The sequence below is a fragment of the Sycon ciliatum genome, chromosome 10 (assembly GCF_964019385.1).
Source record: "Sycon ciliatum chromosome 10, ocSycCili1.1, whole genome shotgun sequence".
Lineage (NCBI taxonomy): Eukaryota > Metazoa > Porifera > Calcarea > Leucosolenida > Sycettidae > Sycon > Sycon ciliatum.
In genome coordinates, this window is record NC_088652.1 from 10,854,145 (window position 1) to 10,881,450 (window position 27,306).

General features: G+C 47.7%; 1 protein-coding gene across 5 annotated transcripts in view; it reads right to left on the minus strand.

Annotated features, from left to right (window-relative positions):
• Nucleotides 1-27,306, minus strand: part of LOC135825798 (sushi, von Willebrand factor type A, EGF and pentraxin domain-containing protein 1-like) — a 579,302-nt gene that overhangs the window by 31,930 nt on the left and 520,066 nt on the right. For 4 of the 5 annotated variants that reach the window (XM_065338421.1, XM_065338423.1, XM_065338420.1 and 1 more), the window contains 2 exons: nt 23,662-23,847; nt 8,192-8,347 (listed from right to left, as the gene is read on the minus strand). In XM_065338421.1, the coding sequence (XP_065194493.1) occupies nt 8,192-8,347; nt 23,662-23,847 (342 nt within the window). The remainder of the gene's footprint in view (nt 1-8,191; nt 8,348-23,661; nt 23,848-27,306) is intronic. The other variant, XM_065338424.1, reaches the window with a different exon arrangement.

Here is a 27,306-nt window from a genome sequence, read left to right on the forward strand (position 1 = left end):
CTGCCCAGTGGACCGACGGTACTGACGTTCCACATCTAACAGGCTAACAGCTGTTGGAGTGCGCATCCAAGATGTGCTAGAGCTGTTAGCCAGTTAGTTGTGGAACGTCAGTAATGTCGGTCAGTGTCGTGCAATGTTATCGCATGAGCTGATTGTTTAGTAACTGGTGGTGTTAGTGGACAGTATAGCGTAACTTGTAGTTCCTTGGTCTTTCTCTTTTGTATTATACTACAATAGTATTCATTTCTTCTTATAAACAATTTTAAAACCAGTTTAGGTATGCTATGTCATGATGAATCTATTGCCCTCATAATCGGTCAATAATATATGAAATATAGACCTCGTAAAAGACCTCGGGATCTCGGTCTTTTACTCGTTCTATATTTCATATATTGACCTCTTTAATCGTGCAATAATAGACACATATATGGAAACGAGTTAAGAGTAACTCTCCACCGCTGTAACTAGATACTATTATACAGTTAGAAAGTGCAACAACTAGGCACAAAACTGACAGAGTACTGAGACATTCGACGTCCTGACACCTACCTCCAACACATCTCCATAGCGCCTACCGACAGCCTTCCAACTTGGAAGGTTCAAGGTTATGGAAAGACCAAAGAGGGGAAGGCAAGCGCAACGAAAACGAGCACAAGCTACAGTCCCAACGGAACAAAGAATGTCGATTGTTACTGGACGATGACGAGACCAGTAGGCGATTTGACAAAGCGGTCTAACTACAATTCGAAGCAGCAAAGCAGTACACCACCCACCTTTGGTGGGTCATAAATATCAAAGATAAGTAAAGAAGGGGAAAGCTTTGCGAAAACGAATTCTATAAGCCGAAAGCCTAACTCCTACAGTACTCCATATGCATGCATGATCCTTCCAAGTTGGAAGGCTATCGGTTAGCGATACGGAGATGTGTTGAAGCTAGGTGTCAGGACGTTGAATGTCTCAGTACTCTGTCAGTTTTGTGCCTAGTTGTTGCACTTTCTGACTGTATAATAGTATCTAGTTACAGTGGTGGAGAGTTACTCTTAACTCGTTTGCATATGTCCTTTTCTTTTCTACTTTTATTATTGGCTCAATACCCGAGTTATATATGTATATATATATATATATATATACACACAACAACAAGGTTGTCAGTTTCATAACACTAAAAGCTTTTCACCCATTTTCATCAGTAGGTACATGGGAATGAGCAAGAACGAAAACGAAGCCAGAATTTATACTGGGGGTAGAGAATCAGCAAGAATATTCTTACGCGCCTCAAGTTCACACTACACTACCATAAGAATGTTTGGAGCAGTGGAAAAATGCGGGAAACAACACATGAAGGGAATGCAGTACCAGAACAAACACGTGATAAAGTTGTCAGTCCAGTTGCAGCTTGAACAGCCTATATATATATATATGCCTTGCTTAGCAAAGCATACTGGATGCCTGTACTACAGCAGAGCCAGTATGCGCTATTTGGCTAAGTCACACCTGAATACTTGCTCAGCTGGTATCTAGTGCTGTGCCGGCATTTGGCGATGAGGTCACACCTTGTGTTCAGGAGGGTTGCTTTGTCGGCCGTGATAATTTCTAGCTTCTCTGTTAGACAGAGGTTACAGCGCTTAGTTGTTGGGCTGTACGACTTGGCTCTGCGCTTGACGTTCCATGACACGTTGTACTCTTGACCCTGGTTTTTGAGCGACCAAACGTAGCTTGACAGCTCGGTGGAGTTGCGGTATTTTTCGTGCCGCATGGAGGTCTTGTGATTGGCGTGACGAAGTTTGAAGGGCGTCTCAGCCGAACCAATGTAGTACTTAGGGTCGTTTGCGCCGCCCACGACTGCTTCGTACACGACACAATCGGTCTGGCATGCTCCACGCAGCGGGCAGTTGGCCTTGTCACGGCAGTTGCACGGCTTTTCTGGAGGGGTGGGGTGCAGCTTAGCTTGGTTGTGTCCCTTGATGATGGCAGAGACGTTCGGGAGGCAGCTGTAGCTAATCTTGATTGAGTTCTTGTTGAAGATTTTGCCGAGGGGGGAACCTGCAGGGAAATGTCGCTTGATGAGTTTTAGGAAGACTGCCCCAACATTTGTCTTGACATTTTTGCTGTATGGTGGGTTGAACCATATGATGTTTCTCTTTCTCTTCTTTCTCTTCTTCTCCTCGGCCCGTGCCATGCCTTCACCTTCATCAGCGCGGTACTGCATGGCCGGCAGGAATCCACTTTTGGAAAGTGCGGCTGCGTATATTGGTTTGGCCTCTTCAAATATGTCCTCACTGGCCGAGATTGATGTCAGGCGCTTGTTGATCGACTTTGGTAAGTTTTTGATGATTGTTGGCGGGTGGTTGGAGGCCATGTTGAGATACAGGGGAGTGTCGCCGGGTTTCCTGTATGGCTTGTAGGTTCCTGTTTTTAGATCCAGCGTTACGTCTAGGAAGTTTGTTGTCTTGATGTTGGTGTCAATTGTTATTCTAAGGCCAAAAGACTTGAACAGGCTGACAATGTTCTTTCTTGTGCGATCTGCGACACTGCCGGATGCACCCTTCAGTGTGGCGAGGCCATCGTCTCGGTATAGGCCAATAGACGCCGGATCCACAAAAGCAGCAAGCTTCGTGAGGAGGAAAGCACCCACAAGCTGGCAGACCTCAGCTCCGTCAAAGGATCCCATCGTCACATCAAAAGCTCCCCCGCTGCTTCTCTTCACCCACGTGTTCTGTCCGTCGAACAGTAGCGACCTTCGCGCGTGCAGTACCATATCAACTTCTTGCTGGCTGATGTTGGAATACTGCTTTGCGAATTCGATGGCACTTGTCAAGAGCTGCTCCGTGATTGATGGGTAGTACTCTACAATGTCGAAAACCACGAAGGTTCTTTGGTCCTTCGATTGTGTCGTGTACGAAGCAGTCGTGGGCGGCGCAAACGACCCTAAGTACTACATTGGTTCGGCTGAGACGCCCTTCAAACTTCGTCACGCCAATCACAAGACCTCCATGCGGCACGAAAAATACCGCAACTCCACCGAGCTGTCAAGCTACGTTTGGTCGCTCAAAAACCAGGGTCAAGAGTACAACGTGTCATGGAACGTCAAGCGCAGAGCCAAGTCGTACAGCCCAACAACTAAGCGCTGTAACCTCTGTCTAACAGAGAAAGCTAGAAATTATCACGGCCGACAAAGCAACCCTCCTGAACACAAGGTGTGACCTCATCGCCAAATGCCGGCACAGCACTAGATACCAGCTGAGCAAGTATTCAGGTGTGACTTAGCCAAATAGCGCATACTGGCTCTGCTGTAGTACAGGCATCCAGTATATATATATTGAGTATATATACTCAAGTATATATATATATGCAGAGCTCACTGACTTGTCAGTTTGAGCACTCTGACAAGGTACGTTCGGGCCTGATTGGAATTTTTTTATTTCCATTGCTATCAGGTTCGGCCCCATTTCCTCTGTGCTGCGCTGATGAGTTCACAAAGAATGAAACAGCATGCTGTCCGCAGATTGAGTGTATATATATATATATATATATATATATATATATACTCAATCTGCGGACAGCATGCTGTTTCGTTCTTTTTGAACTCGTCAGCGCAGCACAGAGAAAATGAGGCCGAACCTGATAGCAATGGAAATAAACATTTCCAATCAGGCCCGAACGTACCTTGCCAGAGTGCTCAAACTGACAAGTCAGTGAGCTCTGCATAACGCAAACAGCAAAGGCACTACCCCACGCAAGAGTGCTCAACTGCTACAAGAGCAGGAGCGAAATACTCAATCTGCGGACAGCATGCTGTTTCGTTCTTTTTGAACTCGTCAGCGCAGCACAGAGAAAATGAGGCCGAACCTGATAGCAATGGAAATAAAAATTTCCAATCAGGCCCGAACGTACCTTGCCAGAGTGCTCAAACTGACAAGTCAGTGAGCTCTGCATAACGCAAACAGCAAAGGCACTACCCCACGCAAGAGTGCTCAACTGCTACAAGAGCAGGAGCGAAATACTCAATCTGCGGACAGCATGCTGTTTCGTTCTTTTTGAACTCGTCAGCGCAGCACAGAGAAAATGAGGCCGAACCTGATAGCAATGGAAATAAAAATTTCCAATCAGGCCCGAACGTACCTTGCCAGAGTGCTCAAACTGACAAGTCAGTGAGCTCTGCATAACGCAAACAGCAAAGGCACTACCCCACGCAAGAGTGCTCAACTGCTACAAGAGCAGGAGCGAAATACTCAATCTGCGGACAGCATGCTGTTTCGTTCTTTTTGAACTCGTCAGCGCAGCACAGAGAAAATGAGGCCGAACCTGATAGCAATGGAAATAAAAATTTCCAATCAGGCCCGAACGTACCTTGCCAGAGTGCTCAAACTGACAAGTCAGTGAGCTCTGCATAACGCAAACAGCAAAGGCACTACCCCACGCAAGAGTGCTCAACTGCTACAAGAGCAGGAGCGAAATACTCAATCTGCGGACAGCATGCTGTTTCGTTCTTTTTGAACTCGTCAGCGCAGCACAGAGAAAATGAGGCCGAACCTGATAGCAATGGAAATAAAAATTTCCAATCAGGCCCGAACGTACCTTGCCAGAGTGCTCAAACTGACAAGTCAGTGAGCTCTGCATAACGCAAACAGCAAAGGCACTACCCCACGCAAGAGTGCTCAACTGCTACAAGAGCAGGAGCGAAATATATATATATATATATATATATATATAGAACAATAGAAGTATTTCTTGCGTCGGCAAAAAGTGCTCAATGTCCTAAGACAGAGCGGGGTTATAGTGTATATATATAAATATATATATATATATATGAGTTGGGGTGATCCCGTCCGTTGAGAATAGTGCTCAATAGTACGGGGTACTAGAGCCAATACACACTGCACGATCAGGTCCTCACCAGAGATACATCATCGTTCTTTGATCGTGCAGTGTATATATATATATATATATTCCTCTGTGCTGCGCTGACGAGTCTACAAAGGACGAAACAGTTCTGTCCGCAGATTGAGTATATATATATATGTAGGACTCAGTATAGAGTCCATGCACTATATGATGTCCAGCACCCTATATAGAGTCCATTGGTCCAAAATCCACTATACAGAGTCCAGGAGTCCACTCAGTTTTGATCAGCTTCATCCTGCCGCGCAATCCCCTATAAGGAGTACACTTTTTCTACAAGTCCCCTATTCACAGTCCACAGTCATGGTCCAGGAGTCCAGTTTATCCAGTCACGCCGTCCTGTGTGTTGTGCCCGAAAGAGAACAAAAACATTTTCAGTTTTGCTTGCCTCGTGGCAGCGCATTCCTTTCTTCACTTCAGCCATGGCTGCCAATTCTGCTGTGCAGTTGCTGACAGTAATCTGTCTCGAGGTAACCAAGGAGGATAAGGAGACGTTCAAAATCAAATCTGGAAAGCGTCTTGTGGTTCTCTGAAGACGTTTCATCAGTGCGCGGGATGAAAGCAGAAATTGCAGAACGAGAAAAGTTCAGCACAGTTCAAATCTGACGAGTCAGGTACACTGACGCTCTCTTTCGTTCGACGCCACAAGGATCCCCTGTTTGGCTGGCCATTGCTGCCAGTAAGACGTTTGAACGGTTTCATCAGCGCGAGGGATGAAAGCAGAAAGCGGAGAAAGAGAAAAGTTCAGCACAGTTGCAATCTGACGAGTCAGATACACTGACACTCTCTTTCGTTCGACGCCACAAGGATACCCCTGTTTGACTGGACAAGAGCTGCCTGTACCACCGTGTCAAAAGGCTGTCCAACTACATGGCAGGACGATGACTGAGGTAAGGAAGCTTTTACTCGTTTCGATTGGTCTGCTGTTCTGTCGTTATGCTTGAATTTTTTTCCATTTTCAAGGAGCGTATCGCGTTTGTTTGATGTTGCTTGAATGAATGCCCTAAAAGTAATCAACCACTTCGTAATAGTCCTCAAGGACTGCAAGGACTTTGCATCAATCGTATATGATCGTCTAGCTATCATCAATTATTATTTTATTTCATGAGAAATGTATTTTTATCCCTGTGATAATTATGTGAACTCCACGACACTGTTCCTGTAGTATGATGTCAAATACAATGGGATCCACAAACGCAGTGCCAGTGTACTAGTAGTAGTAGGACTAGGAGGATTGCTTGTATGCCAATGACAAGAAAAAGCTTCTCAAGCTAATACTCGTATTCCCTGAAGTAACCGTTTTGATGTCACGAACATGACATTGTGTCAGTGAAACTGCCTCGTGACAACAAATCATTGCATTTCCATCTTGGGGAAGACTGACTGACAGCAACGCTGTACAGATTGTTCAAATCATCTCATTTGAATTTAGTTGCAGTGAAGTGAAACACTGTGTACACTACATGTATGTTGGTGTGTCTGTGCGTCTTGAGTGGGCACAAACGATCTTGTTCCTCGTATTACTAATAGATTATTGTTCCCACCGTCACCTGTTCACAGGTCTTTGAGTGGATTGATTTTCATTGAGCATCACATTTGTTGAGAACTTGGTAGTTGTGTGCTCCCATGCATCATTACGGTAATAAGCGTATCCTTGTGCTATCTATTTGTTGCAGGTGTGCTGATCTTCAGAAGCTTGCGGAACTGAGTGCTGCTGAACATTTGCATGGCCATGAGCAATGGTGAAGCTTGCTATTGCAGTCTCAGCATGGGATAGTATTATGCTGACCACTGCACTATGTTACTCTCTTACACTACTACGTGTATGTAAACGTGCGTGTACCCGTCCCCGTATGCATTCGTTTCGTATAATTATTTGTTATCCCTCTTGACTTTACATGTAAATGGGTGGACGTTTGCATGGCTGTTGGAGTTGGGTGTGTATTGTGTCTCTACTCTTTTTTTGGTGTTTTCTTGGCGTTGTATAAGTTTGTGTGTGTGTGTGTGTGTGTGTGTGTGTGTGTGTGTGTGTGTGTGTGTGTGTGTGTGTGTGTGTGCGCGCGCGCACAATAATTTGAAAACAAATAATTAATCCTGGGCTCTCCATTATTCTCTTTCGATTCTTGGTTTTTTTTCTAGGTATTTTCTTGGCGTTGTGTGGGTGTGTGCATGTGTGTGTGCGTGCACAATAATTTGGCAACACTAATTTGCAGCATCTGCGAAGAGACCACTTGATTTGAGGATGGTGTTTGTAGGGTTTTTCATGTAATGAAGTGGCTGCAGTGGCGCCTCAATACATATTTTTTTTATCTTGAGAAGTGAATGATGTAAAGGATTAAAGGGAGAGGTCGTTTTCTGGTTAATATTCACTGCTTGCAGCAGATCCTATGTCTATTTTCGAACTCGATAGGGGATGCGTAATTGGCTGGACTTTATACAGGGGGTGTCGTCCACATAAAGACTCTTTATAGTTGATTTCAAAGTTTGGACTCCGTACAGTTGATTTTGGACCAATGGACTCTATATAGGGGTGAAGCCAATTGGCTGGACTCTATACAGGGAGTGATGTCCATCGAAACTTTGAGCTCACAGTTGATTCCAAATTTGGACTCTGTACAGTGGATTTTGGACCAATGGACTCTATATAGGGGTTGGACATCATATAGGGGCTGGACGCTCTACTGAGTCCAACATATATATCTTGACTAGTACGTTCGGGCCTGATTGGAAATGTTTATTTCCATTGCTATCAGGCTCGGCCTCATTTCCTCTGTGCTGCGCTGATGAGTTCACAAAGAACGAAACAGCATGCTGTCCGCAGATTGAGTATTTTGACTAGTTTGATATATATATATTATATCTAAATTGGATTCAATCTGTATTCTTTTATCTGTTTTACTGCTGTGGTTGGCTTTCACCCATGTCTCAGTTTTACTGGCCGTCATCATGATGTGCCATGAGATAATGATATAAATACAAAAATCCAGTCGATACACCTCACATCAATGCGTTTTGTGGTCCGTTTAGCACATTTGGTTCCTTTTGAATTGGGAGAAACTTGGAATGGCAATGCCACCAATTGGTGCCAGAGTGTCAAATTAATTATGAGCAAGAAAATGGGTGACAGGTCCATGAACAATTCATTGTTGGAGTGCATGAGTCTATGGATTTATCGATAAAAACCTTAATTTGCTACTTGCACAACAATACAACTAACTTTCCAATCATAGGTGGCAGACACTTTTGAGCATGAAGCACAATCACGAATGTAGAAGCACCTTGAACTAACCTTCACAAAAGTCAGTGAGGGTCCAAGTGTTGTTTACCTCCGGGCAGAAAGGAGTGAAGTTACGTGGGACTACCACATAGCCCCGAGAACAGGTCACAGTTCCATTGTCTGTAATTGACTCATAGCCTGTGGTATTTACGTCCTGCCATTGGCATTCTGGTGTATTTAGCAGAATTCAGAATTAAGAGCAATAATTTCAGGTTAGTTAAAATAGAAGAAATAACATGGAAATGAGTTATGAAGCAACTACGGCAACTGACTGTACCAGTAACAAGATGATTAATTTTAGAGTTGATTTTATCTATTTATTCAACATCTTATGGCTTCCGATGGCAGCCAAAACGGAAAGATGTGGGTGATAGCCAACCATGGTAAAAGAAGGAGAAGATTATTATACATGAACAGGAAACAGCCGAAAAGCTATATTGATAAGTAGTCAGAAAGTGCAATAACTTTATCTCTTTATCTTTCTTTATCTCTGATATTGCTGACCCACCCAAGTTGGATGGGGTGCTGCTGTCATGTGCCTGTAATGGTCAACATTATTTTCTGCCTTGGGACTTAGCTTTTGCACATTTTCGCTGCGCTCACCTTCCCTTCATTGGTCCTATCACATAGCCTTGAACCTTCCAAGCTGGAATGCTGTTGGTTTGCACACTGGACGTGTGTGAGAGCTAGGTCTTAGGTCGCTAAGTCTCTCAGTACCCTGTCAGTTTTGTGACCTGTTGTTGCACGTACAGACCGCTTATTGTTGCATTCGTCGATAGTTGCTTCATAACTCGTTTCCATGTGTTTCCTTCTTCTATTTGACATGTTATCCTGGCTCATTATCCGAGTGAGTTCATACTTACTTTTAATACATATTTGAGCTGTTTTGTGGAACTTATTCCTGTCAGACGAAACGTCTTTCAATGTGTATTCGCGTTTCTAATCCCACCCTTCACTGTACACACTATCAGCGTTATCAAGAGTAGATAAACAAGTGTGTGCAACTCGCGGATGGGTTGGCCCACGGCGGAATGTTTTGTTGACGTAATCTTTTCGACGACGCACGCGCTGCGAGCCTTTTGGAGAGGTTTCCCTTGTGCACTTGGCGGGGCTTTACACTACAAGGTCGGTGCCCAGCACGTGCTCTCACACTGCTCTGCGGCAAAGTCCGCGTTTCCCTGAAAAAAGGTGACGTCAACAAAAAATTCCGCCGTGGGCGGGGGTATCTGCAGATTGTGCAGAAGAGATCCGGAGTTGCACACTCTTGTTTATCTACTCTTGGCGTTATTAATATTTTATACCTTAAAACTTGTAGTTTATCGGCTTCCAGGAAACCACCCATCGGACAGTGACGGGATGTACGCCATCAATGGCTACAAACTCATAACAGCGGACCGGGACATCTTTGGTGGAGGAGTCGCCACATACATACCACACAGCTGCCAACATGAGACAATTACCATTCCCATGACTAACGCGGAATGTATTTGGATTAGAATAACAACCGGCCAAGCCTCCCTTGTGGTAGGGACCATCTACTGCCCCCAACGGTCCGACCCGGCAGAGTTCGTTATGCAACTGGAGAGAGCCATAAAGTTAGTTGAAAGACCCCAGGATGAGATACTTCTCCGTGGCGATTTCAATGCAAAGAATTGCTTGTGGCACTCCAGCGACACCACTGATGCCTTAGGTGAGGACTTGCATTGGCTGTGCGAGACTCATGGCCTCACACAACACGTCTCTTTTGCCACGCACCTACGCCAACACACACCTACATCGTGCCTGGTCCTGGCCATCTCTATCTTTAGCCGCAGTAACATCACCATCACAAGCCTGCCTCCTATGAGTGCCTCTGATCACATTATCATACAAGGCAACCTATGACCCCAGCAGCACATCACCCACAGAACCTGCAATCTGCAGTACGATCCACAGCCCACTGACCCTCAGCCAGTCACCTCATTCTGGAACTTCCGGAAAGACCAGATACTGCAACTAGCCGTGCACCACTGCCAAGTGACCAGAAGCAAATCTCGAAAAATTACTATGCCCACTCGTCCCTGGATGACGAAGGATCTCCTCAGCTAGATCAAAACAAAGCACAAACAGCTCCGCACCTACCAGGCGACGCATTTAGACTCGGACTGGACACTCTACACAGCCCAGCGTAACTGAGTAACCGCTCTTTTGCGACAGGCTAAGTCCGATTTTGTCTAGCAAACAACGTCAACGGGGACAAACCTCAACCACCCACTGCAGCACCTGAAGAAAGCGCCTAAGCCAACAATTCCCACACTATCCACAGCCAACTCCACTTGCAGCCACGGCCATGGAGAAGGCAACAGCTCTCAACGAGTTCTTTATCTCCCAAAGCCAACAGTCCATCGACAAGACCGCCTGTACTACACCAGACATCAACACTACCCCTGACATAACTCATACTCTTAATATAATCGCAGCAACAGTGGAAGAGGTCGAGAAGCTTCTAAGCAGTCTAGACACTGACAAGAGCCCAGGCTTCGATAACATCCCAACTCGGCTCCTGAAAGAAACTGGAAATCTCCCCATTTCTGACTAGTCTCTACAAACAGTCCTTTCGAACCGGAGAAATACCACAGAATTGGAAAGACGCCACTATTACACCCATCCACAAGTCGGGCAACCCCTTCCATCCAACCAACTACAAACCCATCTCCCTGCTCAGTATAATATCAAAAACAGAAGAAAAAATAGTCCACTCTCGTCTGTACAATCACATAGCACCGCACTTACCCTCCAACCAATCCGGCTTCAGGAAACAAAACGGGACCAAACTGCAACTCGCACGGATCGTCCACCAGATATCCACAGCCAGGGATGCGGGGAAGCATGTTCTTCGATCCTAGCAAAGCCTTTGATCGCATAATATATGGCATCAAAGCTTGCTGAAAAGCCGAGCCACTACGGTGTCGATGGCAAGGCTCACAAATGGCTCGAAGCCTACTTGACAGGACCCAGCCAGGGGGTGCAGATCGAAGGCATAAACTCTCACCTTCATTCCAACTCCAGCGGGAGTGCCCCAGGGCTCTGTCCAGGGACCACTTCTGTTCCTGGCGTACACCATTGCCTGCCTGCCTACTGCCTGTGACAATGCTACAACCTCGTGTAGCCAGATCGCGGACGACACCGCACTGATTGACATTGCAGGCAACTACATTGAGTGTGAGGCTGCGCTACGAAGAATCATCGATGCCGCAGCAGAATGGCTAGAGCCCTGGCACCTGCTAGTCAATAAAGCGAAAACCGTCATCCTCCCATTCTGCCATGCTAACCGACCCCTACCACGACTACCCGAAATAAAACTTGGGCAATCTCTACCAGAAAAAGTAACACAACATCGTCACCTTGGCATAATATTCCCACATGACCTGCGCTGGACAAAACACTTCGATAGGCGTTAGCCTTTGGGTAATCCTGAAATAAAGATTATTAATATGGCCACCCAGAATTAATTCGTTGTTTCGGGTCACCCGGCCGACCGTCTTTTTTCATCCGACCGCAAAATGTTTTTTTTAAATATTGTGCATGCAAATGTACGACTAGTGTCGACTACACACACGTACAATAGCAGTCTGGACATCGACCTCATGCTCAGAAGCAGCCAAATGACAGGATGCAGCGCTTGGTGACCAGGTTGTCGTCTTAGACTTCTACTATCTCCGATCCGCAATCGGTTCTGAAACAGCTTCAGCTCCGCTACCGCGTCGCTCATTGACAAAGGTTTTGGTGAGAGCTGCTCGTCAGACTCGTATACCAGCGACTCGGAGGAAAAGAACTGGTCCTTGAGGGGACCTGGATCTAATGCCAGTAGTAATGGGACAATGACTGCGCGTGCTGGATCGTCTACAACAATGTACAGTCAGATTTGATCAACTGGCTTGATGGACAAAAGCTGTTGGATGTGCATAATCATGCATGCACACCGCAGTAACCAAAATAAAAAATAAAATGACATCAAAAATAAACCCGACCGACCCTGGTACGGATGAGTGAAGTGACCCGAAACAACGAATTAATTCTGGGTGGCCTATTATTATTAACTGGTTTGAGGGAAAGAGACAAACGGGAAAAGTCTGAAGAAAAAATTGACTGTCACCACCAGGACTCGAACCAGGGACCCTCGCTTCTAGCCAGCGATGCTCTAACCACTGAGCTATGGTGTAGTCGTCATCCCAGCAGACGCCGTTCAACATTTTCTTCAGACTTCGTAACTCACACTTCCTGTGAATCCACACAGGCAGGTGGGACGCAGCCCTCACTGTAACCCACACACTTCACGTACAAACTAGCACGCGGGGAGCCCCAAGTCATAAAATATTAACTGGTTTGAGGGAAAGAGACAAACGGGAAAAGTCTGAAGAAAAATTCACTGTCACCAACAGGACTCGAACCAGGGACCCTCGCTTGTAGCCAGCGATGCTCTAACCACTGAGCTATGGTGTAGTCGTAATCCCAGCAGAGACCGTTCAACCTCTTCTTCAGACTTCGTAACTCACACTTCCTGTGAATCCACACAAGCGAGTGGGACGCAGCCCTCACTGGCTTCTGTTTCCTCGGATGTCTGTCTTGACACGAGTGTCGTGATTACATCATGAAGTTGTACACAATATCACGTGTAGGTTTGTGTGACGTTATCGTCCACGTAGCATTAGCCCCTTTGTTTTGTTTTGATTGTTTTATGGTTTTACCTTGCTTCTTGATGATTAGAGATTAGAGGAAGTCATGTAGTAATGAATCAGAATAAATCCCAGTCCTGTGAAGTTACAGGGCTGCAACTTGCTCCGATTTTTCGGAAATCGTCAGATTTTTGATCGCCTGTCCGACAATCCGACCGATTTTGTTCTCACCGAGGGACACTCGACTATTTAATTTTGTGCGCTTTTTAGTCCAGTTGGCCATTAATTCATAATTGGCATGGTTGTAGTGCGTGTGCTGGACAGTTACAAATGTGTTCTTGGATCCCAACAGCAAGCCATTTTCCTAAGCAATTTCATCGCGTGGGGGCCTTGCCCCCTTGCGGGGGACACCCCTGGACCCCCGTTAAATTCTACCCCTCCAGGTGTGGCAGCCCTGAAGTTATGTTGTGGAACTAAACTGGAAGAGAGTCGAATCGCAACATAAATTGGTGCCGAAACCATGTCCGAGTATCCAGGGAGTCTCCGAGTTTTAGCAACTAAAATTAGCGCATTGTATTCTACTGTCCACGTTGACGATACGAAGTGCCAACGTTTAGTTTCAGAAAGTTGTCCATCTGACGACGCAGACCAGTGGGTCGGGATCCGGACCCAGTTTTGTGAACAGCATAGAGATGCCTTCACAAAGTTGGATGCTGACCTAGATAAGTACGGGGCGGAGTTATACGATTTCGTGGCTATTCGAGCAACTCAAATAAAGGAAAAGAAAGAAGATGAAGAAGAGTATGAAACTCCCCCAGTACGTTACCGTCGCACTTCAAAAATCTGTCCCTGCTGAGTGCTCAAGCCAACAGAGCCTCAAGTATCTTCTATCATACTCAGCAGCAACAAGCGCCACAGAAACATACTACCGCTACGGTGCACGTCCAGTCCAAAGGTATGAATCTCCCAACCGCCATTGCAACTGTCGCCGGGCAAGGCAATATCTCAGTTGAGTCACCGACTCAACTAGCACATTTATTCATGAATCATTAGCTGCCTCTGTCAACACAGCTGTTGTCGGTTAAAACGTGATTTCCATCGCTAGTTTTGGATCTGCGTCCCGGCGAACGGTCACCCTGCCGAGAGTGGAGTTTCCCCTCCTATGTCGAGACGGATCAGCCTTACCCATAACGGCCAATGTTATGCCGTGGATTTGTTGTCCCGTTGCCAAATCCCCAATGGACATCGACCAGTACCCTGAAGTCAAGAACGTCCAACTAGCTGACACCATTGTCACCAAGCGTGAGGAGGTAGAAAGTTACCTCCTTATCAGCACGGATTTCTACTTCTCCATAATGGGTAACGGTCACATCCAACTCAACAATGGCCTAGTCTTGCTGAACTCCAAATTGGGATTTGTCCCAGCAGGCCCTACTGACACAGAGACAGATGACACTGCGGGCCACATAATGCTCACAGATGCTACCACCTTGCCAGACCCAGTGTTTGATCTCCAACAGCAACAGACAGAGACATTCGATGATTTACATGTGCATCCAAGAGGGAAGCACCGGCTTTGCAAAACGATAATGAGGAGAATTTGGGATTGAGATAGGACAAAACAATAGTAAAAGCAGTGCACCGTAGGAAGATGGAGAGAACTGATAATCGGATTTTAAGGCTGAGCGAAGGGGATCAAAGAGGGGTAGAAGGGAGCTGGAGTGCGGTCAGTATAATAAGCTGGTGTGTTGGCAGAGATCATAGCCTGTCTGTGGCCCACTCCCACTTGCTGCGCCGAAAGTGGTCGTTGACGTTTTTCTTGAACGTGTGCATACCTCTGCGAGAAGAGGGCGACTGCAGAAGGGTAGGTGAGAGCTGATTTCACGTTGCGATGAGGGAGTGGGGAAATGAGCGGAGCGTGTTGTTTCGTGACTGAGGTGGAAGAATACTGGTGAGTTGCGATGGATGATGTGTTGCAGATCTGGTTGTCTCACGAGTAGACATGCGGCATTGCGGTGCGGCTGCTGATGGGGGCAGAATGGCTTTCACCATTTCCGGACCCTCCACAAAGTGCAGCTTGTACAGAAAGCAGAGCCCTGCTACGGTACGGCGAATGTCGAGGCTCGGGAGGTATAATCCATCTCCAATTATGTGCAGGGCAGGCGCTGGATGGCAGTGAGGCGGGCCAAGGTGGTGGGGGCTGCGCTCATCCACACCAGCATGCCATACTCTAACGCAGGGCGGACAAAGCCACGGCACACGATTGCCCGGTGCTTTGGGTCTAGCACAGCCGATGCTTTACGGAGGAAGCCGAGCAGCTGGGCTCCTCGTACTGCAAGCTGTCGGATATGTGTTATGTCCCCTTGCGGACTAACATTCCATTACACTCATGCATTCTCACTGACACACACAAACAGTAGCATTTGTAAGACATTCCTCTTGGTCAGGTAAAGTAACAACAACAACCATATGCGAGCATGCGCAGTCAGTAGCAAACGGTGTAGTAGATATATAATGACTAACTTGCATACACAACAACTGCCCCCTTTCAAGAATGTTCCAGGGAATATTCTACCACAATTAAATACCTCAAAAATCGTTGAAGAAACACATAAAATAAGTTCATCAATCCACCGTACGTGAATTCTTAAACTTTGACACAGCACTACAATAACATAATCTGACGCAGGAATCCGTCAGTCAATATTAGCAATACCAAGGATCTTGCACACTATTGTACATGGTAATAATTACTAGTTCGCTAAACAGTCCAGCAATGACATATCAGGGAACGGCTCAAAACTGTTCAATCAGTCTATCCGGACGAACACTACGCCGAGACGAACGTCTAACAGTGGTTTCACAGGGAGTATTCTCGACCTGTGGTAAACCAACTTCAGGAGCAGACTGCTCACAAGGAGGATCCGCCTCAACTTGTACAGTAGCAGACTGTGGCGAGACGCTAGCCGGAAAATCACTGGACAGTGACGACTCTCCTACGTCTGACAGCACTGGTGACGGCGACGTCTGATCGATTGTATCCAACAGTGGTTCTGGCAGCGATGCACTCAAGCTTGCCGGAACTGACCGTAGACGCAACTGATCTCGGTGACGCTTCCACAACACATCACCCACTTGTACTTCATAGTTGTAGTCACTGAGGACACGCACAATTCGTCCCGGGACCCAACGATTACCTTTGCCGAAATTGAGCGCAAACACAGAGTCACTCTCTGTGAACGCTGGCTTGACGCGATTGCCGTCCTCATAAGCCTTTGCTTGTTGACGTACCTGCGAGGGACGCAGAGCACTGAGCCGCGTGCGTGGCTGGCGTCCAAACATCATCTCCGCAGGTGTTCTGCCGGCATGGTTGGGTGTCGTGCGGTACGTTAGCAGAAACCTGTCGAGCCGAGCTTGCAGTGGTTCGCTCGTTGCACCCATTTCCTTCAACTTCTGCTTAAACACACCCACATAGCGCTCAGCAAGTCCATTCGTAGCCGGATGGCCTGGAGCCGTCAGGGTGTGCACAATGTCGTTGGCACGGAGGAAAGCCTTGAATTCCTCGCTCGTGAATTGGGTTCCATTATCTGAAACAAGATGCTCCGGCAGACCAAACACCGAGAACACGTGCCGCAGAGCCGCAATAGTGGTTGCAGACGTGGCATTAGACATTGCAATTACATCCAGATACTTTGTGTATGCATCCACCACAACCAGGAACATCTTGCCCATGAATGGTCCTGCAAAGTCGATATGCACCCGTTTCCAAGGACCGTTTGGCCATGACCAGGTTCCCGACTTGGCAGGTGGACATTTCGCACTTTCTTGGCATTGAGCACATGCCTTGACCAACATTTCAATCTCTTGATCCACATTTGGCCACCATAAGTACCGTCGTGCCATTTGCTTGGTTTTGACCATGCCAAAGTGCTCCGTGTGCAAATCACGTAGCAATACCATTCTTAGTGATTTGGGTATGACAACTCGTTGTCCCCACAATAGGATACCATCTTCCGCAGACAGCTCATCCCTCTTATTGTGGTAAGACCGAAACGATTGGGGTACTGAGCTAGGCCAACCATTCACTACATAGTAGAGCACCTTAGATAGCTCAGGGTCACGAGCTGTTTCCGATTTCACTACGTCTGCTTTGATTATCGTATCTTCCTCCACTAGCAAGACACGAACCGTAACCATTTCCTCTGCAGACGGACTGATATTCTCACATGGTTGCCTAGACAGGAAATCCGCGTAGACATTTTCCTTGCCTGGCAAATACTTGATCTCATAATCATAGCCAGCTAGCATTAGTGCCCATTTCTTGATGCGAGCTGATGCAAGTGTAGGAACTGGTTCGTTGTTTCCCAGTAACTTCAATAGTGGTTGATGGTCGGTTTGAAGCGTGAAGTGGCGCCCTAGCAAGTATTTCTGGAACTTCGTAACACCGAAAACCACAGCTACGGCTTCCCGTTCGATTTGTGCATAACGCGATTCAGCCGGTGTCAATTTCCTTGACACGTAAGCAACCGGCAAAACATCACCATTCTTTTGCCTTTGCAATAGTACGGCACCTAGACCCATTGGAGAAGCGTCCACCTGGAGTGTGACTGGCTTCTTGACATCGTAGTGTGCTAATAGCGTATGCTCACACATTGCATCTTTCAAGGCCTGGAATGCATCTTCCTCTGCCTTGCTCCATTGCCATTTCATTTCTTTCCTGAGCAGGTTGTACAGTGGTGCAGCAATCTCTGCGAACCGAGGTACAAATTTCCGTTGAAAATTGGCCGCACCCAGAAAAGAGTACAATTCATTCACGTTGTTAGGCGGCTTTGCGACTTTCAAGGCGTTCACTCGATCAGGCGAGGGTGCGATTCCCTGCGCGGTTACCTGATGACCGAGGTACGTTAGCTTATCCGCCATGTAGCTGAACTTCTTAGGATTGAGCTTGAATCCTTTCTCATTTAGGCAAGATAGCACTTGATCCACATTTTTCTCATGGATCTCCTCATCACGACCAGTACACAACACATCGTCGATGTAGCCCCCGCATCCTGGCAAATCGCTAAGGGTTTCTTCCATTACCCGTTGGAAAATAGATACGGCGCTGTGAAAACCAAAAGGGAGTCGTTTGTACTGATACAACCCCTGCATGGTATTGATCGTGGTGTACTTCCGACATTCAGGTGCTATCTCTAGCTGGTGGTAGGCTTGCGACAAATCCAGCTTCGTGAATTTAGACCCCGGGCCCAATTTGTGCAATAGCTCCTCAAGAGTGGGTAGCGGGTATTGCTCGCATTTAGAATGCAGATTGATAGTGCCACTGTAGTCACCACAGATTCTCAACCCACCTCCTGATTTCTCTACCGTGACAGTGGGGGAGGCCCATTCTGAATGCGTGACTTTCTCGATTATACCATCTGCTTCCAATTTATTCAGAGCCTCAACATAGCTCTCCCGAATTGACAGTGGTACCGGCCTGGCCTTTCGGTAAACAGGGCTCTCATCAGACACATGCAATTTCACCTGCACGCCTTTCACCTTTCCCACTTCTGAGGTGTCGAACAACCCTGGGTATTTCTCAATGAATTTAGCGCCAGACTTTTCGACCTGGTGCACTTCGAAAATTGATTTCCAGGGGAGTTTGAACAAAGCCATTGCATCTCTGCCCAGAATAGATGGACGGTTTCCATTTGTAACCCTCACCAATAGTGTGTGCAATTGTGTGCCCATTCGGAACTCCATTTCCGCTTCCCCGAGACAATTAATCACATCTCCAGAGTAGGACACAAGGTTGATACTGGATTCCATCAGGTTACTCAGCACACCATTGCATTGCAAGAAATCTGCGCTGCTGAGAATCGTGACAGCACTTCCTGTATCAATCTCCATTTGGATAGTGGTACCCATTACATCTAATGATACAGTGTACGGTAGTCGCCCCATTGCATTTACACTATACATGGTGACATCGGGTTTACTAGCACATGGAACGAACTCACCAATTTCTTCCGCGATGTGATGGACGGTTTGTCCAGACTTCTTCTTGCGGCAAGCTCTCTCGATGTGACCCACCGTACCACACGCGTGACACTTCACACTCTTGAAGCGGCACTCTTCCGGTTTGTGACCAGCCTTGTCACACCGAAAACATTTCTTGTCGTGCGACTTGAAAGTTGGAGTTGGCTTGCTCGTCGACTGGCGCGAACGAACGGCGTGGACGGACTGCGCCGTCAATTGTTCCGACTCTCTCGATGCAGTTTCATAGGCTGATGCCATCGTCACAATGTCCGCCAAACTTGAGGTCTCCTTTGCTTTCGACAATATCTCCTTCGTAACACTCATCGACTTCAACCCACTGACAAACTGGTCTCGGAGTGCCCTGTCCAAATACGCCTGAAACTTACAGTCCATGGCTGCTTGCTTTAGTCTAGCTGCATACTGTGTTGCTGACTCTCCATCCTTTTGACAAATCCTCTGGAATCTATGAGTCGCCGCCAACACACTGACATTAGGCTTGAAGTGCTCTGAAAGCAATTCTCCGAGTTCCTCAAACGTTTTCTGCGCTGGTTTGTCCGGCAGGCAAAGACTCTTCAGAATCGAGTAGTTCTCAGCAGAGAGTTGACTGATCAGGACAGCTGCCTTTTGCGTGTCCGCCGCTCTCTCCTGGTCCGCGGTTGCCCCAGCTGCGACTTGTCCAATACTGTTGGCGATAAAATAAAACGTGAGTCTCTCTACATACTCACGAAAATCACCTTTTTCAAATATTTCAAGCTTCGATCGCGACATCTTCGTCTTTTATCTTCGTCGCCAAATTGTTATGTCCCCTTGCGGACTAACATTCCATTACACTCATGCATTCTCACTGACACACACAAACAGTAGCATTTGTAAGACATTCCTCTTGGTCAGGTAAAGTAACAACAACAACCATATGCGAGCATGCGCAGTCAGTAGCAAACGGTGTAGTAGATATATAATGACTAACTTGCATACACAACAATATGGCTGCGGAATGCCAGCTGCCTGTCGAAGGTGACGCCAAGAAGCTTGAGCTCCTCTACTTCTGGCACGGCTGCTCCTTGGAAGCGTATTGCGTTCGTGGGGGGGGGGGGGGGGGGGTTGGCGAGCGGTGGTGGCTGATGGCCAATGCCTGCGACTTTATGGGCTCGAACTTGATCCTTCACCTGCTTCCCCATGCTGCCAGTGAGTCTACTGCCTGCTGGAGGATTGCGGTCTCTTCTGGCAGTCTGAGTCGGGTGGTGATGCACTTGTAGAGAGTTGTGTCGTCGGCGTATACAGCCAGCTTCGCGCCATCAGGCAGGTGGTCTTCTGCGTCATTGACGTACAGAAGGAAGAGGGTGGGGCCGAGAATGCTGCCCTGCGGCACGCCAGATTGGATTCGGTGGGTCGGTGAAGACTGGCCACCTATGACGACACGGATGTGGCGGTCTGTCAGGTAACTCCGGAGCCAGGCAAGGAGGGGTCCACTTATGCCGCATCGCTCAGCCTTGTGGAGGACGCCGTTGTGCGGGACCTTGTCGAAGGCCCCGGCAATATCTACTGCGAGTACCCTGACGAGGCCTCCACTGGCAGCTGCAAGGCTCCACTCATGCTGAAGAGCAATCAGCAGATCAGAGGTTCCCAGTACAGTGCGCAAGCCAAACTGCCTGTGAGAAAGGATGTCATACTTCTTCAGAAAGTTGGACAGGCTGCATGCGGTTCACGATGGACTCCATTCACTTCGACATTATGGGCAGTAGTGATATCGGTCGGTAGTTTCTGGGGTTCGACTTGGGGCCTTTCTTGTGTACCGGTACGATGTTGGCAACTTTCCACATGGCAGGTTGATGACCACTGCAAAAGCACAGGGTAAACAGCTTGGATAGGGGCAGGACCAGAGAGTCGGCACATTTTCTGAGCACTCTAGCGGGTACTGCATCAGGCCCTGTGACTTTACTTGGATTCAGGGCTCGGAGTGTCCGGCGTACGGTGGCTTGGCGGAAGTGGACTTTTGCAAGCGTATTTGCGGTGCGCTGGCGGACATGCGGGAACGGCCCCGACTGTTCTGCAAAGTCATCGTCTAGGCTGCACTTCTGGGCAAAGTACTTCCCGATGACATTAGCCTTGTCGTGGCTTTTGGTGCATTCCATGCCATCGGGGTCAGCCAGGACTGGGATGGAGCTGTCCCGGCCATGCCCTCCAACTCGTTTAATCACGCTCCACCACTCTCTGTCCTGCAGGCTGCCCGTCCGGAGCCGTTGCTTGACATGGTCGAGATGTCTGGCTTTGGCTCTTGCTAGACATCTTGTTGAGTCAAGGCATGCTACCTTGTATGTACACTGGAGCGCTCCATTTCTGGGGTCATCGCGGAATTTTCGCCAGGCATTGCGCTTTCTGTCAACTGCTGCAGAGCATTCTGGTGTCCACCAGATTGGGTCCTGCGGTCTGGTCTTGAAGACCTTGGATGGTATAAAGCGTTGCATTCCCTCAATGGTTCGCATGGTCAGAAGCTCACATGATATGTTAGGGTCGTCGCCGATTATTGTGTCCCAGTCAGTAGTCCGGAGGAAGGCAGAGAGGCGGGGCCAGTCAGCCCACTGGTATCGCCATACTGTACGAGTGGTGGGTTGTTCTACAGATGCAGTAAGCTGGAAGTCGGCTATGACAACAGCATGGTCTGATCTGCCAAGAGGTGGTTGGGTGGTGGTAGACACAGTTCCAGGCACATCTGACATGACGAGGTCAAGGATGTTTTCTCCACGAGTGGCTGAGGTGACGTGTTGTCGGAGACCATGCACACAGCACATGTCTTCTGCAGCTTCTCCAGCAGCCGAGGTGAGTGGACTTCCAAGCCATTCCCAGTTGTGGGCATTGAAGTCCCCTGCCACAATAGTGTGTGAGCAGGACTGCCGGGCTTTGTCGATGTCAGATTCCAGCTGGGTGAAGATACTGCCGTCGTTGTCTGCACTTGTCCCAGGTCTGTAGGCAGCACAGATGCCCAATTTCATGCCTGACGGTGCAGCAACACTAATCCAAAGAGTTTCACACTCAGAGTTGATGTCCAGTTGTTTGTACGCCATCCCTTCTTCCAGCCATATGGCGACTCCGCCGTCTTGCGCTGTCCGGTCTCAACGTATTGGGGAGTAATAGCCAGGGATTGAGACTTCCGCAACTGTAGCCTTGTCGGGCGATAGTTTGGTCTCGTTGACGACAGCGATGTCTACATTCAGGCTTTTCAGACTATGCTGAAGCTCATCCATTTTGTTGTAGATGCTGAATGCATTCGTGAGCAGAAGACGGAGTGAGGGGACCTTAGTTTTCATTGTGACCATTGGCGTTGTTTGGGTTGGTGCATGGTCTACATTGGGTGGTGGGTTCGTGGGTCTGTGTATCCTGCAGGGGTGGCTGCGCACCATGCTGGTCAGCTCGCTTTGCTACCCTGCGGCAGCGAATCTGGTGACCGTTCTGCAGAGGAAGGTTTGTGGCTGTGAAGGGGGTTACAGGTGTGCCGGCAGCGGCAGCGGACAGGCCACGACTCGTGCTCAGGAAGTCGTTAATTGTGGCGCCAACCCCAAGTTGCTGTTGCTCTTGATCATGCTGCTGTGCTTCCAGCTGGTTGGTGCTACTGTCGCTACTGCTGCTGCGGCGACTGCTGGTGCTGCTGCGGTGACCACTGGTGCTGCTGCGGCGACTGCTGGTGCTGCTGGTGCTGCTGCGGCGACTGCTGGTGCTGCTGCGGCGACTGCTGGTGCTGGTGCTGCTGCTGGTGTTGTTGTTGGCGTTGTTGTTGCTGCTGCTGCTGTTGTTGTGCTTGTTGTGGCTGCTGCTCTTGCTGCTGCTGATGCTTTTGGCCGCATTTGCATTTGTGGAGGTGTGGAATCTCCACGGCCTGCAGTAGAGCGGCCTTGGCCAGAAATTGGCTGACATCACTGTCAGCTTGCAGGTGGCATCAACTGATATCCTGGCGGACACTTGCCCGTTTCCGGCTGTGTGTAGGCTGCATTGGTGGGCTTTGACAGGCGTCCCCACGCTTTCCGACCTCCGGTGTACAAACTCAGTGAGGCTGTCCACCGTACAGTCGGGGCTCAAGTTGCCCACAAAGAACACCGATCGCTTCTTTCTTGGCGGGCCCGCGGCAACTAATTTCCAACTGTCATCCTTGATGACGGCCAGGATAGGTTGGCTCTTCTCGCAGTTTGATTGCACAGGCTCAGGATCGACCAAGCCGGGGTCATCCGTACGGGTACGGGTTTCGTGCTGTGCAGAGCCAGAGGTCACGTCGGCCTGCCCTGACTGTTGTCCATCATCTGCATCGGCTGGGTCAAGCTGGTTTGCTGTGCGGTCAAGCTGGGGAGGTTTCGTACGGGTACAAGATTTGTCGCCTTGGGCTTGGTGCTGAGATCGTGCAGGGGCCTTGTCGGGAACAATGGCGGATTTCTGCAGGGAGAAAAATTCCTCACGGAGGCCTAGGAGCTGCGCGGAGAGGTCCTGCACACGCTGATGGGGACGCGCCTCACGATCCCTCGACTCGCTGACATGAAATGTGTACATGTTAAAGCCGGAGACGAGAGGTAACACCTGCTAAAACTGCACGGCAAAGGACTCTGGTACCAAATGCCCCCTTCTCGAGCCATTCAGTGGGCCAAGCTTGCATTCATCTTCAACTTTTTTCATCACCACCCAAGTCGACTTTTCAAACCTCTAGTTACATCAACAATGACCCTGCCACCCCTCAACTGAGGGCCACTCATAATTTAATGTCAAGCCTGTGAGAGAAGTAGTGGTACAAATGAGTCCAAACAGCTCGTTCAGGTGAAAGTCACTTACTTTCACATTCAGGGACGATTATGAATTCTCCTCCAGGTCGAGTACATTTACTCGAAGCTGTGGATGGTACTGCGTTGTATCCCACCCGACAGGTAACATCAAATGCATGCGCCATTAAACCATTTTGTGGAACATATTTAGCAACTACACTCACAGAGTTATTGATGGTTGGCAGCACACATGTAGCTGAAATAAAACGAGGAGCAGAGTCACATGAAATAGAGAGTCTCCCTTAGACATTGCATTCCGATTAATGGCTGAACTTGCTGCGACAATGAATCTAATCACTAGCCGGTTTGCCTGGCGGCCAATATTGGAATTTTGTTGTTGTGTTTCATTAGTGGAGGGTGTGGAAAGAGACACGATAAGAAAAAATGTTGTAGATTGGAAAATTACCACCAGGACTGGAACAAGGTTCAGCTGAAAACTGATTCTCCATTTTCTAAGCCTGTGCATTTGTAAAGGTGAGGCGTTTTGCAGTTTCGCATAGAAGTAAGGCATTAATTTTGACCTAACAAGCTCTTTCCCATTACTCTGAAAAACACTGAACTCCATTTCCATATCGAATTCCACAACGGTTCGGCATTTTGCCGTCATAAAGTCAATGTGATAGCTAGGCAAAGTTGCAGCTATAGATTTTTAAATTAATAATAGAGGTTGGCTACTAATGACATGAACACGTCATCTGATCAAGACCAACACACAAAAGCTACCTTTATGGACTTATGGTGTTGCTATGGTTACCCGCTCGCACTGCGCAATGCGAACACCCAGATTTCGTCATGCTCGTGCCCTGTTAAGCCAAGTAAAAAAATTGATTGTTTATCGTCCGCGCCCGCCCCGAATTTTGACCCTCCCGGCCAAATAATTTTATTTTTTAGTACTGGTAACTGCACTGTATGTCCTGCCTTCTACGGCCTCTAATCAGCATGGCCTAGGTTTTCGAAGGTCAAGTCCACAGACTGAACCATAACTTAGTCGCTATGGCCCCGGCTAGTATGAGCTCGAAAAGTGAAACTGATTATCAGCTGCCTGATTTCTTCATTTTTCTACATTGGTTGTTGCACCTTTCCTTATTAGAATCCTCAAAATTGTCTCGCAAGATGTCATTCATGGCTGACGATTCATCTGCATCCCATGGATTTATCTCACTCTGCGCCAAAATGGCTTCAAAAAAATACATCAACAAAAACGAAGAAAAAGTCATGTCTGCGGTTGCGAACACCTACCCGGTACCCTACAGCCATACATGTACTGGGTACATGCATAATATATACTATAAAGAAGAGGAACCTGTGACGTTTGTTTGTCTGTGTGTTACGCAGAAGCGCTGCCGAGCAGCGCAGCCCTGAGCACGCGAAGCGTGCGAACAGTGTAGCTAGCGGCCGCAGAAGCACTGAGCACGCGAAGCGTGCGAATCGTGTAGCTAGCGGAAGCAGCCACAGAAGCACTGAGCACGCGAAGCGTGCGAATCGTACAGCCATCACCATGTGCTGAGCACGTGTGCTGTTCATGTACTTGCTTCACCCGCATGCCACATTCGGCCAGGCAACGCTGGCCGGGTGCTGCTAGTAAAAAATAAAATAAAAACCCTCCCGTCCGCCCGATTTCTCGGGAAAAGCTGACGATAAACAATCAATATATTTTACATGGCCTTAGATTGCTAATTTTTTTCTTGGGCCTATGATGAGAAATACTGGCACTGCCAGATGTCATAATAAGGATTAAAGCCATGGTGCATGTCTCCAGCAGCCATGGTCTTGCTCGGTGTACCATTCAGTAAAATTGATTATTACACTTTTGCTGCTGGCATTAGCCTTTGGGCCTATGGCCCTTGGGAGGTAAGTGTGAGACGTCTTTTCGAACTGTCTTTGTTTTTAATTATCCTTTTTAGTCTTCACCAGTCTTAATTAATCAACCAGAATTACACATGATAAAGCCTTGCAAGTCGTGATCGCTTGGTGTGTTCATCTTTATCAAGATGATTTTAAAACTTATTCATTCAGCAGGAAGTGTGTGTCAATGTGCCATGGTTGTCAAAGTGCTAATCAATACAAGAGTTCGAAAGTAATGAGCCGAGCCAAGCAAAGAGGAGACTTAGGCATATGTTTTGAAAGCTTCTTTTTTATGCCAAAGTGATGTGAATAAATTGTGCCACACAATTTTTCACATTCTTCGATGATGTTCAATGATGTTTGGGTCATTTGCTGGGTGTGGAAATGTTGCATCTTACCAAGACAGTCCAACATAGCGTTACTCTATCAAATTACAAGTGCTGGTAGGAATTCATTCATGCAGCTCCTTGCGTTATGCCAGAGATCAAGCTCCCTTGGTTCACCACTCGTGTACCTCCATTGGGTCGACGGCACATCGCAAAAAAAACAGGACTGGTTCCTTGTCCTTCCTCGTCCATTCTCGTTCCCTGGCATGGATAGCGGTAGACGGCGCATCAGAATGATATGCTAGCAGGTGGAGGCAATGCATCACTTTGTAGCATAGCACTATTTACTTGAAATTAGATGAGTTTGAAAATTCAGGATTCAGAGGGGCATTTTCGGAATCATGAAGCAAGACAGACAGGACAGCACTATCTCTTCGTATTATACTACATGTAGAATGGGACTTGTGATGGACTAACAACCGACACTGTTAAGAAGTATAACACGACCTACTTTTCACCGTAAATATGGTGACGGCTCATCACTTATGGCGATATTTGCTCAGGTCGAAGAATCACGCAACAACATTCTTTCCAGCATCCGTAGCTGTGGGTATCTGGTGGACGATCCATGCTAGTTGCAGTTCGATCCCGTCTTGTTCCTGAAGCCGGATTGGTTGGGAGGTAAGTGCGGTGCTATGTACAGACGACAGTGGGCTATTTTTTCTTGTATTTTTTTATACGCAGCAGGGAGATGGGTCGGTAGTTGGTAGGATAAGGGGGGTTGCCCGACTGGGGGATGGGTGTAATAGCTGCGTCTTTCCAATCCTGTGGTATTTCTCCGGTTCTGAAGTTCAGATTGTGAGAGATGGGGTGATTTCCGTTGCAGTTTCTTTCAGGAGCCGATTCGGGATGTGGTCAAAGCCTGGGCTCTTGCTAGCGTCTACACTGCTTAGAAGTTTCCCGACCTCTTCCACTGTTGCTGCGATTGCATTTAGGATATGAGTTATGTCAGGTGTAGTGCTGATGTCTGGTGTAGTACAGGCAGTCTCGTCGATGGACTGTTGGCTTTGGGAGATAAAGAACTGCTTGCCTCATCCATTTTTGCATGTGCCACCGACACCACAGACTCAGCCCCAGCACTGCCGATGACAGATGCAGGAGGAGTGTGCAGGAGGGTCTAGTCATCTTAAGAGCGGAGTGTAATGGTGGAGGTGAATCAACATTGACTCTAGTTATTATTTAAAAAAATCATTTTATGAGATTGATTTGGCTAAAAACTCATGTTTTGCTCCTGCTGTGGTGTTGTTCACAGTCAGCAACCCCATGTCATAACGAAATATTGAAGTACAATCATGTACATTGGAAACAACACATTGTTGGGAATCGAACGTTTTTGCAATTATTTTTCGACGAGGGCGAAACAAAGTCGAGCGAATGAAGCCTAGAGAACGATAATCATCCCCTCCATTTCACTGTCGTGATGC